The following is a 14361-nucleotide window of genomic DNA, read 5'->3' as shown; positions in this document are numbered from 1 at the left end:
AAGTATTGATAAGTACTTTATTGCAGAGTAATCTAAAATTTCTATAAAAAAAAGTGCCATATTTTTGTATCTAATCCTGACTAACAGCCAAATTTATGGCATGACATATTTGTGTGTCTAAACCAATAAAAATGCATAATTTGGATGATGTTAACACTTCTGGTTCATGATTGGATCCTAGCAAAACATTCACAATTGCAAGTTGATTTGCATGATGTTCATGTTAAAAATGTTACATATAAGCTCGGTAAGTTTACAACACTTTACAGCCACACTGTCTTGGATTCCACTTTGACAAATAAAAATATGAGATAAGATAACAAAAATAAATGAATAAATAAATAAATAAATAAATAAATAAATAAATAAATAAATAAATAAAATAATCTGTTGTTCTTATGTGGGTAAGGAGTCAAAATCAGTTAAAAAAAATTAAAAATAAAATATTGCACAGCAGAAAAAATGTGGGTCTCCATATATACGGCTTTGGTTAAGTAGTTATCATTGCGCCCTCCAATGAACAAAACTAGCAACAACAGTTAATTTTCGTGAAAAACTGCAGTTTGGGTTTTGGTCTCATGGGCCAGATAGGACCCCTTTATGGACTGGTTCTGGCTTTATAGGCCGTATCTTTGACCACTCTGACCTTTGTATTACTGGACAATAAAAAAAAATCTCTGAAAAAGCAATGAAGGGAGGTTTACTGTGTTGTTCCTTGACGAATATTCCTTGTCGTGTTTAACAAGAGTTTGACAGCATACAGCAGAGTAACTCCTGTGTAACTAACTGCAGTCATTTTTGCAAAGACCAACTCTGCGGACTTCATCATCATCATCCTAGCACAAGTAGAGTAAACTCCTTCTCACCTGCCTCAAGGTGAATTCCTCCATGGCTCCAACTCACTTTGACCATGACAAATCTCCCTAAGTGATAGTAATGATTGTAATTGAACAGGCAGCGTCTCTTCCCACAGCGCTCTATCTATCACCTTGCTCGCATCTGCTGCCTCCTCTCGCCCGTGTACATATTAAAGTGTGTGTCAGCCCGGGTGACGTCGCGTCCCACTTCGCTCCCCTCTGGCAGCCGCCAGATGTGTCCGGAACTGTGGGTGACAGTGCGACGATGTGGGCTTACGAAAAGCTCCCAGCATGCACGAGGAAAGTGCAGTGGCGCTGGAGCCTGGGGCGTCCATCACAGCCACCCTCTAACGACGCGCCGCCTCGTGAGCGGCCAGGGGAGTTTAAGTGTGGGAGATGCAGAGCATGGAAGGTGGATGGGGTGGGGGAGACAACAACACGGAGGGGCAGGAAAGGACCTCGGGGCCTTGAGGAGAGATTTGGATGGATGTGTGAGAGAAATCTTCAACAGAGAGGAATATGGGTAGTCAGGACTGAGGGGGAATCTGTCACGGGAGAGAGTGAGTTTGTGTAAAGGTGTGTGGCTGTGTGCACTCCTAATGTGTGTTTGTGTGTGCTGGAGGTGATGGCTTTGTAATGAAAACAGTAGGCAGCCAGTGATCGAGGGTCCCTCGAGGTGGCTGACTGATGTCAGTCACCAGCGTGCGGCAGCGTCCCTTGGGGATGGCTGCTCTGTGAAATGTGTGCGCGCGCCGCCGTTAGTCCACATTCATCAACACTGCTGATTTAGCACTTTCCCACAAATCTGAGCTACAATTAAATAGCCTCTGAGTAATGCCTGATCCGCTTTTTCCGCAACTGTGTGGTTGCATGTGTCTGTGTGTGTGGATAAGGTTATTGTTGTCGAAACTAACAAAATAACTTAAACTAAAAGTGGGGGAAAAAAACAAAACATTTTGTTCGCACCAAATTAAAACACTTTAAAAAAAAAAGAAAACTAACAGAGACTACATTTTCCATTTACAAAACTAGCAAACACGAACAATAACTAGAGCTGCGAGCAAGACTGGTTCACGTCAAAATTAGAATTTTTTGAAAATGGCATCTCGCAAGATGAATGCTCGCGGTATTTGTGAGTTCACAAACCCCAGAGAATCTTGTACTGCTCCCGTTGATTTCCGCTGATCAATGGTTCGGACCAATCACAGAGCGACATTGTGTTTGGGGGGCGGGATATGCAACTGCGACAAAACCAGGAAGCCAGCGCCGACGCAGGGGCTAACAAACAAACCCAACATGGATGAAAGGACGCTACAATTAATTTTGTTGTCGCAGAATTACTCACCGTTTCCTTTGTGAATTTTGAACAGCGAAATACACGAAGCGCCTTCGTGCATTTTGAGCTGGTAAGATGGTCGTGCCCCCCCCCCACCCTTTCAGCAAGAACGAGGACAAAATTTTCACCCATGGCCGTGATTGGTTAAAACAAACATGTAGAATGACGCCTCGTCCAGCTTGAATTATTGTACAGAATGGATATTGATGGATATTGCGGAGAACTCACTTGAGTGAAGTGCATATCCATTTGGCTATTGGCAGGTTATCAAAAACTACACCAAATAGAATTTCTCAGACCCTGTGATGTTATTTTAACAACAGAAAATGGCAAAATGGCCACCGCCTGAGATGTATAAAAATGGATTGATTTTGCTGCTTAATTCATATTTCACAAATGCAGTATTAATCAGAGTGCCATGTTTAAGCTGGTGGGGGTGCAAACATATGCTCTATGATAGAAAAATTTCGACTCGAATGCCCCTTTAAAATATTTTTTCTTGAGTTTTTACTGCACAATACTTACTGTGAAAATACAACAAAAAACATAAAACTAAAACTAAATCTAATAAAAAAATGATAAAATGATGGTGATGCATTTTTGAAAAACTAAAACTAATATAGACTGACTAACTATAACTACCTACAATTTAAAACACATTTCAAAACAAAATATGAAATAACTATAGTGAAAATGCCAAAACTATAATAACCCTAGTGTGTGTGTATGTGGTTAGAGGCCCCTTATTGTCTCAGGGGAGCCTCGTGAAGAAGATGTCATGGTCGGGAGACCCCCAGCCAAATTAATTCACTTATTGACACACTACTGACACGTCTCAGTGACTTTGTAAAATGAACAATTGATCAGGCTTTCTGTCGCTCTCTGCTCCGTGTCAGTTGTTGTGTCTTTGTCTCTCTCGCTCGATCACTCTGACCTCTCTCTCTCTTCTCTGACGTTCCGCCAAACTGACCACTCACTCCAACCTCCCCCCTTTGCCTTTCTTTTCCCCTTACTCCTCCCTTCTTTCTCTGTCAAGTTCGCCTTTTCCTTTGGCCTTTCAGTTGACAGGCCTGGCACGTACGGTAATCAATACGATTACGTGCAAGCTCATCATTAGCAGCAGAGGGGATTGGTATAATCAAGTTGTGGGTTTGTCTCATTATGCATAGATTGCAAGAGAAGGCTTGGTTGTCTGTGTGCATGAAACATACAATCACTTCCAAAAGTATTGGAAAGGCAAGGTCAACTGCTTTGTTTTTTGATTCCACGGAAGACACGTCTTAGTTTCTACTCATAAGTCATGCTCACAACTTTTCTTTGTACTTACTTATGGAGCATGGTTATAAAAAATACAGTATTTGGGAATTATTGATCCTACTCTCATGTATTGATCGGAGTTGGGATTTAAGGTTTTGGTGGGTCTCAGAGGATTTTCAGATTTTAAATAGGATCTTCTACAAGTAGACTGACACATTAAGATTCTGGAATCTCCCTTAATGTTTTCCCCCCACTAGTAGGCTGGTTCCTTTTTGTGTCTAAGGGGTGGGTGATGGGGCAGGGGTTGGAGTCAAAATCGTCCCTCAGACGGTCTAAAAACGGCCCTCATATCGATGGAGGTGTTGTATACACGGCATATCTTAATGCCGAATTGTGATCCTCTTTTTTTCCCATTTTTAAAATTCTTGCTGTCAATGCATCCATAGCCAAAAGGCAAGTAAAAAAAACTACACACTAAAGCCCTTTCCACATTGTACTTGTGCTCAGGTATTTGAGGGAGTTACAGTTTCTATCGTGCCCATATTTGGAAGTGATCACGTCACATCTTATCAGAAAGTAAAAACTGAGATTTTGCTGCTGGGTTAGTCTTCGGTCAGATGTATCGTTCATTGTAGAGCTGTCAAAATTAATTAATTCAGACAAGTAAACAAGTTTCAAATTAATCAACAACTATTTTAATAATGGAGTAATAGTTAGGAGCCATGTTTTTCAATTTAAAATGGTCAAATTTGTCTGATTTCAGCATATCAGCAGTAATTGTTCACTGATTTCTGCAGTCCTTCATGAATGAAGACTGATTATCTTGTGTGAACTTGAACAACTCGTGCGACTTGGGTCTTGTGATTCCCCCTCTGCTTTTTTCCAAACATGAAGAGGCCCTGTGGAAAACATGGAAAATGACCAAGATGATGACGCTGCACTGGATCGAGGAAGAATCCTTCCAGTGGTGCATGAAGGCATTGCAAAAAAAAATGTGTTGAAGTCTAGCGGAATGGAATGAAAAGGGGAAACTTCATTCCTGGAACTTTTCTGACACATCTCGTGTATGTCATTGATTGCATTTCAACGACGCCTGGCTCACAGTGACAGGCTTTACTTGATCCATGCACTTACACTGCACTCACATTACCAGATATCCGATTTATAGCTGATCTTTATACTCATTTGTTGGCTGCTTGATTCGGATGGGGAAAAGAAACATCTGATTCCATGTACGTTTTCAGTTTGCAGTGTCACAATGTTTTAGTGAAAACTCGTGGCAGAATTCAGTGCAAGGTTTCATAGATTTCATTCTAAATCTAAACAGTACATAGCATGCATCAAGTTAAAAAAAAAGAAAGAAAAAAAAAGTGTAACAAAAGCATTAGTTTTGCACTGAGCGTTTGCCTCAAATGTTGAAGAAGCCCCGTTGTAAATTGTGTGTGGGCATGTATAGTCATCTCATCGTGTCTCCTTTGCTTTCTACCTTTCTATCCATCATGCAGTGTAGAGGGACACTGACATTTAAAGGGCCTTTATTGCTTTATTAGAGTGTGCAGGATTTACGGCTCAGGCCCGCACTCTGCCTGTCGCAAGAGCTTGTTCTGATCTATGTCGACCAACGCCGGCTGTCTGAGCTTTAATCGACAAACGTGTAAAGAGGGAACCTGGGCCCGGGCTGCGTTGTGCTCGTCGTATTGGCCAGCCGGTGTTTATTAGCCAGTTAGTGTCCGTGTTTTTTTTTCTTTCCATAAAACTAACACCAGCCTACAACGGTGTCCTCTCCTTCACCAAGTGGAGAGGTTATTAAAAGACGGTAATAATGTGCTAGTGTGAATGTGACAAGCACACTCGGGCAGGCCAGATGCTCAAAGGATACACAGTATGAGCCTTGTGTTTAGAAATTGTATGGTGATTTTATATTTATCAACTCAGTAGGGCGCACACACCATCCATCCATTTTCTATGGCTCTTAAGGTTGCAGCTCAGCTAGATTGTAGAAGAGCCTTTATTCACATGTCAAAAACAAGACATTGAAATCCACTGGATTTTCTATACCATTTTTAGTCATTCTAAATTGGTTTGTGAAAAAGGGTTTGTAGATGTTATTTTGATGTCAAGAGATCCACTATTTTAATATCCTAATTTGAAACCCTAACTGTATTTTGAAACAGTAATCATATCTTAAAACCCTCATTTAAAACGCAAACCATAGTTTAAAACCGTAATTTGAGATCCTAACTACCAGAGTTTGCTATGGCGGTGGCCCAAGTGCAGGAAGCAAGGCAGTAAAGTATAGATTCAGCCGTGATCTAATTTAAAGAAAAGGCAAGATAATATAACATACAAAAAAAACAAAAAAACAAAACAAAAAAAAACAAAAAAACAGTCAAACTCCAAACACTGTTAAAAACGAACTAAAACTCGTCAAAGGACTTGGTGTTCAACACAAATTGCAACAAGGACATGACATAGACATAGACCAGTGGTGTCCAAACTACGGGCCGGGGGCCATTTGCGGCCCGCCATACATTTTTTGGCGGCCCGCGGCAAATACTAAAAATAATTTTTCAATGATGTTTATTAAAAAAAAAAAAAAAAAAAAAAAAAAAAAGAGGGCGGATTAAACATTTCTAGTTATGCAAAGACACAAATTTGCAACTAATAATTCAGTTCCAGAAATAAAAATAGTTTCATCCACTTGTTTCTTAGTGTCAACGTCCAATTTGTGAAAAAGATCACATTAATTAATGGTTAATTATTAATGAAAAAAATGTGAAAACATCACATTAATGGTTGTTAAGTGTGGTCAGTTGACGACCGATTGTTCTTGTGGTTCAGAATGTCAAGTTGGGATCATCTGCTGCTCAGTGGAGAGGCATATCTATTATAGTGGCACACAGGGGTCACTATTTGCCTTGTGACTGTTAGCAGTTTTCAATAAGTAACTGTACATATATCAACAATTTATAATTGCTTCATTGATTTTTGCCATGTTTAACTCGTTCACTGCCATTGACGGAAAAAGACGTCAAATGATGCATTTTTTTGCTGGTCTGGCAATGAATGTGTTAATAAATAACAAAAAAAAAAAAAAAATCAAAGTGGCCCTTGCACCTTTCTATTTTTCTGTATGTGGCCCTCAGAGGAAAAAGTTTGGACACCCCTGACATAGACAATGAACCAAAAGAAAGCAAGGAACTAAATACACAAACTAATGATACAACGAGAGACACCTGGACAAACACGTGGCTGAGGGAGCTGATTGAATGACACGAGGGATGAGGATGACAAGCACATGTGGACATGATAAAAGTTGACGAGACATTGCCAAAACAGAGACGGATGGAATACATGACAAAATCCAACTGAACCAAACCAAAATTTCAGACCATGACACTAACCCAGGTTTAAAACTATAATTTGAAACTCTAACCATAGTTTAAGGGGAAGGGAAGGAAGTTTTCCTAAATTGATGCCCCTCAATCCCACTCGGATGTGAAGCCCTTTCAATATACCAATAAATACACGACAGTCAATGAATGTTGTCGTCAAGGGGTGAAAGTGAGGTGGGGCAGTTGATGTGGATGCCCGGAGTCTACCGTCCCATTGGCCCCACCCACTGCCCTGATCGGTATGACAGCTTGCACAACTTGAATGGAAAGTGGAGGTCGCTTAGCTGGGTCGTAATGGCACCTTTGTGCCAAGGACTTGAAAGTCGATAGCACAGCCAAGTAATGTTCCTGCATTCAGAATCCCGCAAATCTCCCTCCCCCTGTTCTCCCCACTCGACCATTTCACCACACAGAAATTGTTCTAGCTAATTACTTGTTGCTTTATTGGAGGAAACCCGTTGCAGTAGTGTGCCTCTAGATGGAGGCATGTAAACAGGTCTGATGTTATTATAAGTCTTTGAGATTATTTTAGATTTTACATTAGTTTATACTTATACTGCACCTCCAAATTTGGGTTACTTCAGTTATGCAGTGGACACTAAACTCATAGTAAGATGAGGACGGCCTTTATGTTGAGGTTGTGGGTCACATGAACATATTTGAGTTTGCCCGTTGATCAATTAATCCACATTTCACTCTTCAAATATGTATCGCCAAATCAGAAAGTACGATTATTATTATTTTTTTTAATCATTTTCCATTTCCTCTCCCAACCAAATGTATGTAAGCTCACGGCTCAGCATTACAAGCTCAAACTGAAGATGACTATCTGGAGAAATGTGAAACGCTTCACATATCAGTCTTTTGAGCTTGGTGCTCTTGCCAGTTTCATTTTCAATATCTTTTCAGCTAAAGGGAGATAGACTTTGTTTTACACTGATATGATTTTTGTCTGCTTGATTTACACACTGCTGGTAAACTGGCACAACTCATGTGCGGCTGTCATTCTCTCTGAATTATTACTTCCCTCAGATGTACACGTAATGGAGTTCAAACAAAGCCCATTAATAACAACTTTGCTGGCATTTTTGGCCTACAACCTGGGATTTTAATATTTTCTGGCAGTACATTCCCAAAATATGGCGGAACTGAAGAGTTTAAAGTATCCATAAGTGTGAATGTGAGTAAGAATGATGGTTGTCTGTGATTGACTGGCGACAGTCCAGGTTTTACCCCATCTAGCTCCCAAAGCCAACTGGGCTCCGTCTCACCCAGTAAGTACACTGATGAGGACAAGCAGTATACAAAATGGATGCAATATATCACTGATAGACCACCGGAGGATCGTAGTAGTTCAAATGTATAGATTTTTGGCAAATGGTGGTTATGTTTCACCATGTTTATGTTCTTTTGGACATCTGAAAGTGAAACTTATGGCATCAGTACAGTAGGGGGTGCAGTAGTTCATCCGTAACAACCAGGGCTTAGGAACCAGAGGGTCATAATTTGAATCCTGCAGTATAGACAAAGTAAATAAATTGATAATTAATAAATAATCAACTACATTACAACTATAACTACTACTGATGTTAATAGGAATGCGAGCCTGCACCCGGAATATTTTTGTGGTGCCTGTTGAACAAGGTTCACACACTCAACTCATCACGCTGACGTGTCTCCTTTCAGTGCCTTGTGTGTGTTTGGATGGTTTCTCTGTGTGCCATGGAACAAAAATTGGTAGTATAGTGTATACTGAATTTTTACATTAGAGATTATTGTCATGACTGTGTTTTGTCTGTTTTATTTGGGGCAAGGGTTATGTTCAGGTCATGACTGTGGGGTCAAGTGTCCGTTTTGAGCTGATGTAACCAGCACCTAGTTTAAACCGGTAAGAAGCTATGTGAGGTCAGAAGCTATGTGATATCAGAAATCTTTAATCTCTTTATCTGGCACAGAAGCCAATCAGAGAAATCCATGTCAGTCCTGTTACCCACATGTCTAGCCACAGCCAATCTGATTGATTTGCTGTCTATATAAGCCTGACCGAGAAGTGTTTGTTTTTGTCGGTTTATTCCTCTGTTTCCCTGAGCACCTCCACAGCCCAAGTTAGTTCAGCGTCTCGCGATGTTATGCGAATAAAGAGTTAAAATCTTATTTGTGTCTGCGTTTTTGGGATCCAATTCCAGAGCCTAACAATTATGGTCATTATAGGAAAAAATCATGCTGTCATTATTGTTAATAATAATAATAATAATAATAATAATAATAATAATAATAATAATAATAATAATAATAATAATCCACGTCTCCTTTTTTTTTCCCATTTAAGAGCCTTGGGACGCGAACTAGCGAACTGCCAGAAGTTCCATTCTATCTTCCTATGTTGGTCGTTATTTTTTGGTGTTTCTCCAGTGGGTCGTAACTGTGAGGACAAATTCCTTGTGTGTTTTTGTTTCACCATCATCATCATCATCATCATCATCATCATCAAATTAATTTAATATTGGCTTAGATAAGCATATTGTAAAAAAACAACAACAAGAACAACTAATAGCTAGCCAGTCATGTTTACATTATGCATGTAATTTTATGCTGCTTTGTTTTTGATGAAGACCTTTTCGAAGGGACAGAATAGGTCATTGACGCTCGAAGTTTCATTTGGGGATTTCATGTGCATATGCAGTACATGCATTGGTAACTTTGCAGATGCGCTCGCGGCGCGCCAGCAGATAATGCTGTTGGGATGCAGGGCACACAGATATGTTTGTGGCCGAGGTGGGATTGTCTCATTGCATGTCAATGAGCCCGCGTGCCACTCGTGTGTAATGACTGCACGCAAAGTCACAGCTTGAGACACAAGTGTGACGTTGGTGGAGGGTTGTTGTCTGTACATTGTTTGCCAGTCACTTTTTTTTCTTTTATAGTATGTATGTGCGTGGTAGAATAAGTGCTCTTACTTAACTCTCCCCTAACCAATCTGACAAATCTTTTGCCCCTTTATGAGATTAACTGTACATTCATTCTTACATCGAAGATTTGGGGAACTAGCACCTTACTTGGCCGAGACCAATCCAAAGTCTTCAACGTGATTGGGTCCCCATAACAAATGATGTTCAAATACACATGTGACACATACACACACAAAACACATTCTTTTAATGAGTGTATCGGAGAACAACCCTGATAAAAATGCACACTATGGCCCTGCCTTTAGAAAGAGAATAAGAAATGGGCTACTGCGCTTCCATGCAGCATGCCTAATCACTCAGCAACGCAACGTACGCATCTTGCATATTTCAGCAAAATGTACAGGAATGGAGCGTATACAGTACGAGCGCCAATATGAAAATTGCAAACAAATGTACACACCGCTGCCAATCTAGAGCGCAGAAACATGCACATGGTGTACATTTCAAAGTTCAAAGCTTCAGATTCCTCGAGTGAATGTGACACCTCCTCTGCTAAAAGCAGAACAGAAGACACTATGTATAAAAGAAGCCATTCATTTTCTCAATGTGTATTTGATCTTACATTTATCATCTCATTTCCTTACATGCTTTCACCCTTGCCTTCTCTTGCTCGTTCTCCCTCCTTCTTTCTATGCTGATGCTGTCATACAGCTCACGATTTCTCCCACTCATCTCCTCTCTCTCACTGCTGGTGTCACGCGTCAATATAGTATTGAAACACTGTCACACTTGGTATTCACTCAGTGCTGCTGCTGTGTCACTATTCTGTTCCTGATAGTTTCTACAAGTATACTTTCTACACACATACACATCTGTTCTTGTTACCTTCAGGTTGTGTTGTCACCCAAGTCTGCTGATAGATTTATTAGTTGAGATCTCAACGCCGGTCTTCCGGTGTAAAATTGGCATGTTCTCCCTATGCTTTTGTGAGTTTTATCTTCCTCTCACGTTCAAAAACCACACGTTAGATTAAATGAAGACTTTGACCTGCTTTTAGGAGAGAAAGTGAGTGTGAATAGATCTATCTATCTATCTATCTATCTATCTATCTATCTATCTATCTATCTACAAAAACCCACCTCACTGTCTCTGACGCTGTTCGCTACATCACCACTAGGGGTCAGTAGCACGACGTGGACTGCTCACGTTTGGTTGAAGCTGACACCTTCCTCGTAAGTTCCCAATCATTTGCAGCAGGCTGCGCTGAATTTTAATGAGGCATAATGAATAATGGAAGCTTAAAGCGGGGAAGACATTTCGTTATTAATGCGAATCTGTTGTCTTTTCATTCCGTTTGCTGAGTTAGTCGCTTTGTAAAGAGAGGTGTGTTGACACACTCTTCTAAGCGGGATGCTAATTTACCCCGCTTGAGTGTGCCACTCACCAGTATTGAGGGAGACTCTCTGCTGCCGACTACTTGTCTCTCTGTTTGAATTTACCTTTCAAACAGCGTGTGTGCAAATTTGTGTAGTGTGTGCAACATGCTCAAAATGTGTTTGAGTGATGAGAGAGTTTCATCATCATCATCTGCGGTTTGGGGGCCCGCTGAATGATGGCTACTCAATTTTTTAGGTTATTTTTATGAAAGATTTAGACCAACACACGTCCATCACCACCCATGTGTTTGTGTATGTACAGTAAGTACTTTGTGTGTGTGTGTGGTGGCTGGGTATGTGCAAATGTGTGTGAGAGTCAAAGCTTTATGATGTCTAGAGTGAGGATCACATTGAGCCTGGGGGAAGGTGAACCATTGTAAACAATGGATCTGACAGAATCCAGACCTGCACATATCTACCCAGCTGTGTGTGCATGTGTGTACCTTCATACAAGGCCATTGGAGGCTCCTGAGGAACCCTAGGGCACAGGGGCCTCTCTGACCTGGTGTCTTTGTGTTTGCTCATTCCAGGGGCTTCTTCTGTTTGAGGGGAGGATCAGGAAGAGAAGTGAGTGGAAGAAGAGGCGAGCTAAAGTGTGAATGGATGCAGCTATGGCCTGGTGCTCTTAGAGAGGCTACACAGTGTAACAGAGCAATTAAAAAGGTAAGCAGCTAAATAGAAAAGAGCACAGTAAGGAATAGAGTTAATGCCAGTGATTGTTTTGTCAATAAGATGTTGGGCAATACTTAAACCTTCCAGTACAAACGTTGCAATTGATTGTCCAGATACATCTTGTAGCGCTTTATTGGACAAGCAACCATATTTGATACCTTATAGAATGTAAACATAAATGTACACAGCATGCCTCATATGTAATAAATAAATAAATAAATAAATAAATACATAAATAAATAAAATGTTACATAAATTGTGAATCTGTTCTTCATCATCATCATCATGGCTCGTAATCGGCTACTACCAAAAATAAATTGGAAGTGCTAATCGTACTGGACATAAAGAATGCTGAGACGATAAAGCAGCAGGGTTATTATAGTTTTGAAATTTTCATTTTAGTTAGTTTTTATTTTGTTTTGAGTTTTGTTTTTTAAATTGAGTTAGTTTTAATTAGTTTTCAGTGTGGTTCTGTTAGTTTTTTATTAGTTTTAGTTACTTAATAAAGGCTTACTTTTAGTTTAATTTTAGTTAGTTTCATTATTTTTTTTATGTATTGTGCACAATATTTAAAAAAACAACAACATGGGAGCGACATCATCTGAATGTGCTTTTCTATTGGCTGCGGCTAGATGGCGTCGCTTATGTGTGACACACTTTATTTTCACCTTATTCCGGTTCATATCAAAATAAATGTTCTTATAATCACATTTATAATTATGCCCAAACTGACACGACGAGGAGAGGTAGGACTCAGACGCAGGATAAAGGTAGGCCACAAAGGCAACAGATTTATTGCCGGTCAGCAGCTGTCTCCTCTCACACTGAGAGGAGAAAGGGGGATCAAAAAGTGGAGAACTAAAAACGCTCCACTGGGGAGGAAAAAACAGGCAAAAGGTACAGGGGACAACAAAAGGCGCTCCGCTAGGGAGGAAACAAGGCTCAAGGCACAAGGGGTAACTAAGGGCGCTCCGCTGTGGATAAGGCACAAAAACAAGGCAAAACAACAAGGCAACAGGAACAAGGACTCGAGGACTGAGGGACGCTTCCATGCACTAACTGTGACACTTCGGCACTGAGGGTAGAATGTGGGTGGCTTTTATTGTCAGTCTGATTGTTGGCAGGTGTTCGTAATCATGGGCGGGGACCGGTGATTATGGAGCGGCAGGAAGGGTAAGTGACCTGGAGTGATAGGAGAGTTAGGATTTTCACAATAATACAGGAAACATGGATAACAAAATAAAAGCATGGCCTGTCACGCAGGTGGCGGCGTGACACAAACACTCATGCATTAAATTAATTACCAACGACAAAGACAAACAAAGACATTTTGTTATAATTGTAGTTAGTTTTAGTTAGTTTTGTAAACATAAAATGTTCATTTTAGTTTAGTTTAGTTCATTTTCGTTTTTTAAAAAGCATTTTCGTTTTTATTATGTTAACAAAATTGTCTTTTGAATTTTAGTTTTTATATTAGTTTTAGTTAACTAAAATAACATTATAAAGCAGCCATTGTTGTTTCATGGACAACGACACATACACTTGCTTCTTTGCCCTTCTCATTTTCACCTTTGACCTTTACTGATTCACCCTTCACATCGTTGTTTTTTAAGCAATGTTCTATTTGTTGTGATGGTTTGCCTTCTATGTTCAGGTTGTAATTTTTGCACATGCCCCTTCCCCTCCTCTCTTCATCCTCCATGCCCTTGTACCTCTTTTTCTTCATCCCTTCTCACAGGATGAAACTGTGGGGGAGGTCAGCTAGGCCTTTGCAGGTGGCCTACTTCGTTGCTTTGGCGATGCTCTGCGTGGCCCCCGTGGCCGCTGGCAACCGCAACCATCGAGGATCGACAGGTACACCTCGGATCGCGCTCTGAGCCGCTTCCACAAAGACCGCAAGAGGTTAATTACACTGTCAGTGCAAAGGCCTGAAATGTTTTTCAAGGCTAAACAACCCCACTCCTGATGGAGATGGACTGAGCTAATCTCCTTGTCCTCCTCTCTTGACAGAATGTAAGCTAGACTGTTGTTTCTCAACCTTTATTGAACCAAGGTGTACACTGGGCCGTATTCTCTTGAGTTTTCTTTTTTTGGTATTTGCTCCATTATGCGCGGTTGTGGGATGGAATGCAGCTGACACCTGGCCAATCGAAGCGGCTCCCTTCATTCCCATTAAAATCATGCTGGTTGAAGCAGATGCAGTTGTTGACATTGTGGAAGCAGAAATTGACTCGCTGGATTCGGAGAGGTGAGATTGGTGCGCACATAATGCGTTTATACGGGAAAACTGCAAGATCTTCCCTCACTTCCCTCAAAAAAATCACCTCTATTGGTAACACACGATTGAATTAAGTTAGTCCAAAGTTAACATATTAATTTTAATTAATTATGAGTTCGTTAAACTTAATATATTCACCTGAATTAAGTGTTTAATAATTCAATTTGTAATCTTAAATTGGTTCAACATTTCTCTTTTTAGAGTGTAGATCAGAAAGCCAT

At 40.4% G+C, this 14361-nt stretch overlaps 1 protein-coding gene across 5 annotated transcripts in view; it reads left to right on the top strand.

The window, feature by feature from the left end:
• Positions 1-14361, top strand: part of tafa4b (TAFA chemokine like family member 4b) — a 53064-nt gene that overhangs the window by 8189 nt on the left and 30514 nt on the right. The window contains exons 1-3 of one of the 5 annotated variants that reach the window (XM_077530743.1): positions 10942-10986; positions 11721-11853; positions 13601-13716. In XM_077530743.1, coding sequence (XP_077386869.1) covers positions 13602-13716 — 115 coding nt within the window. In that variant the 5' untranslated portion in view covers positions 10942-10986; positions 11721-11853; position 13601. Of the gene's footprint in view, positions 1-10941; positions 10987-11017; positions 11452-11545; positions 11626-11720; positions 11854-13600; positions 13717-14361 lie in introns of those variants that run through there. The other 4 variants (XM_077530741.1, XM_077530742.1, XM_077530740.1 and 1 more) reach the window with 4 other exon arrangements.

The sequence above is a fragment of the Festucalex cinctus genome, chromosome 8, assembly GCF_051991245.1.
Source record: "Festucalex cinctus isolate MCC-2025b chromosome 8, RoL_Fcin_1.0, whole genome shotgun sequence".
NCBI lineage: Eukaryota > Metazoa > Chordata > Actinopteri > Syngnathiformes > Syngnathidae > Festucalex > Festucalex cinctus.
This window is presented reverse-complemented; position numbering and strand designations above follow the sequence as displayed.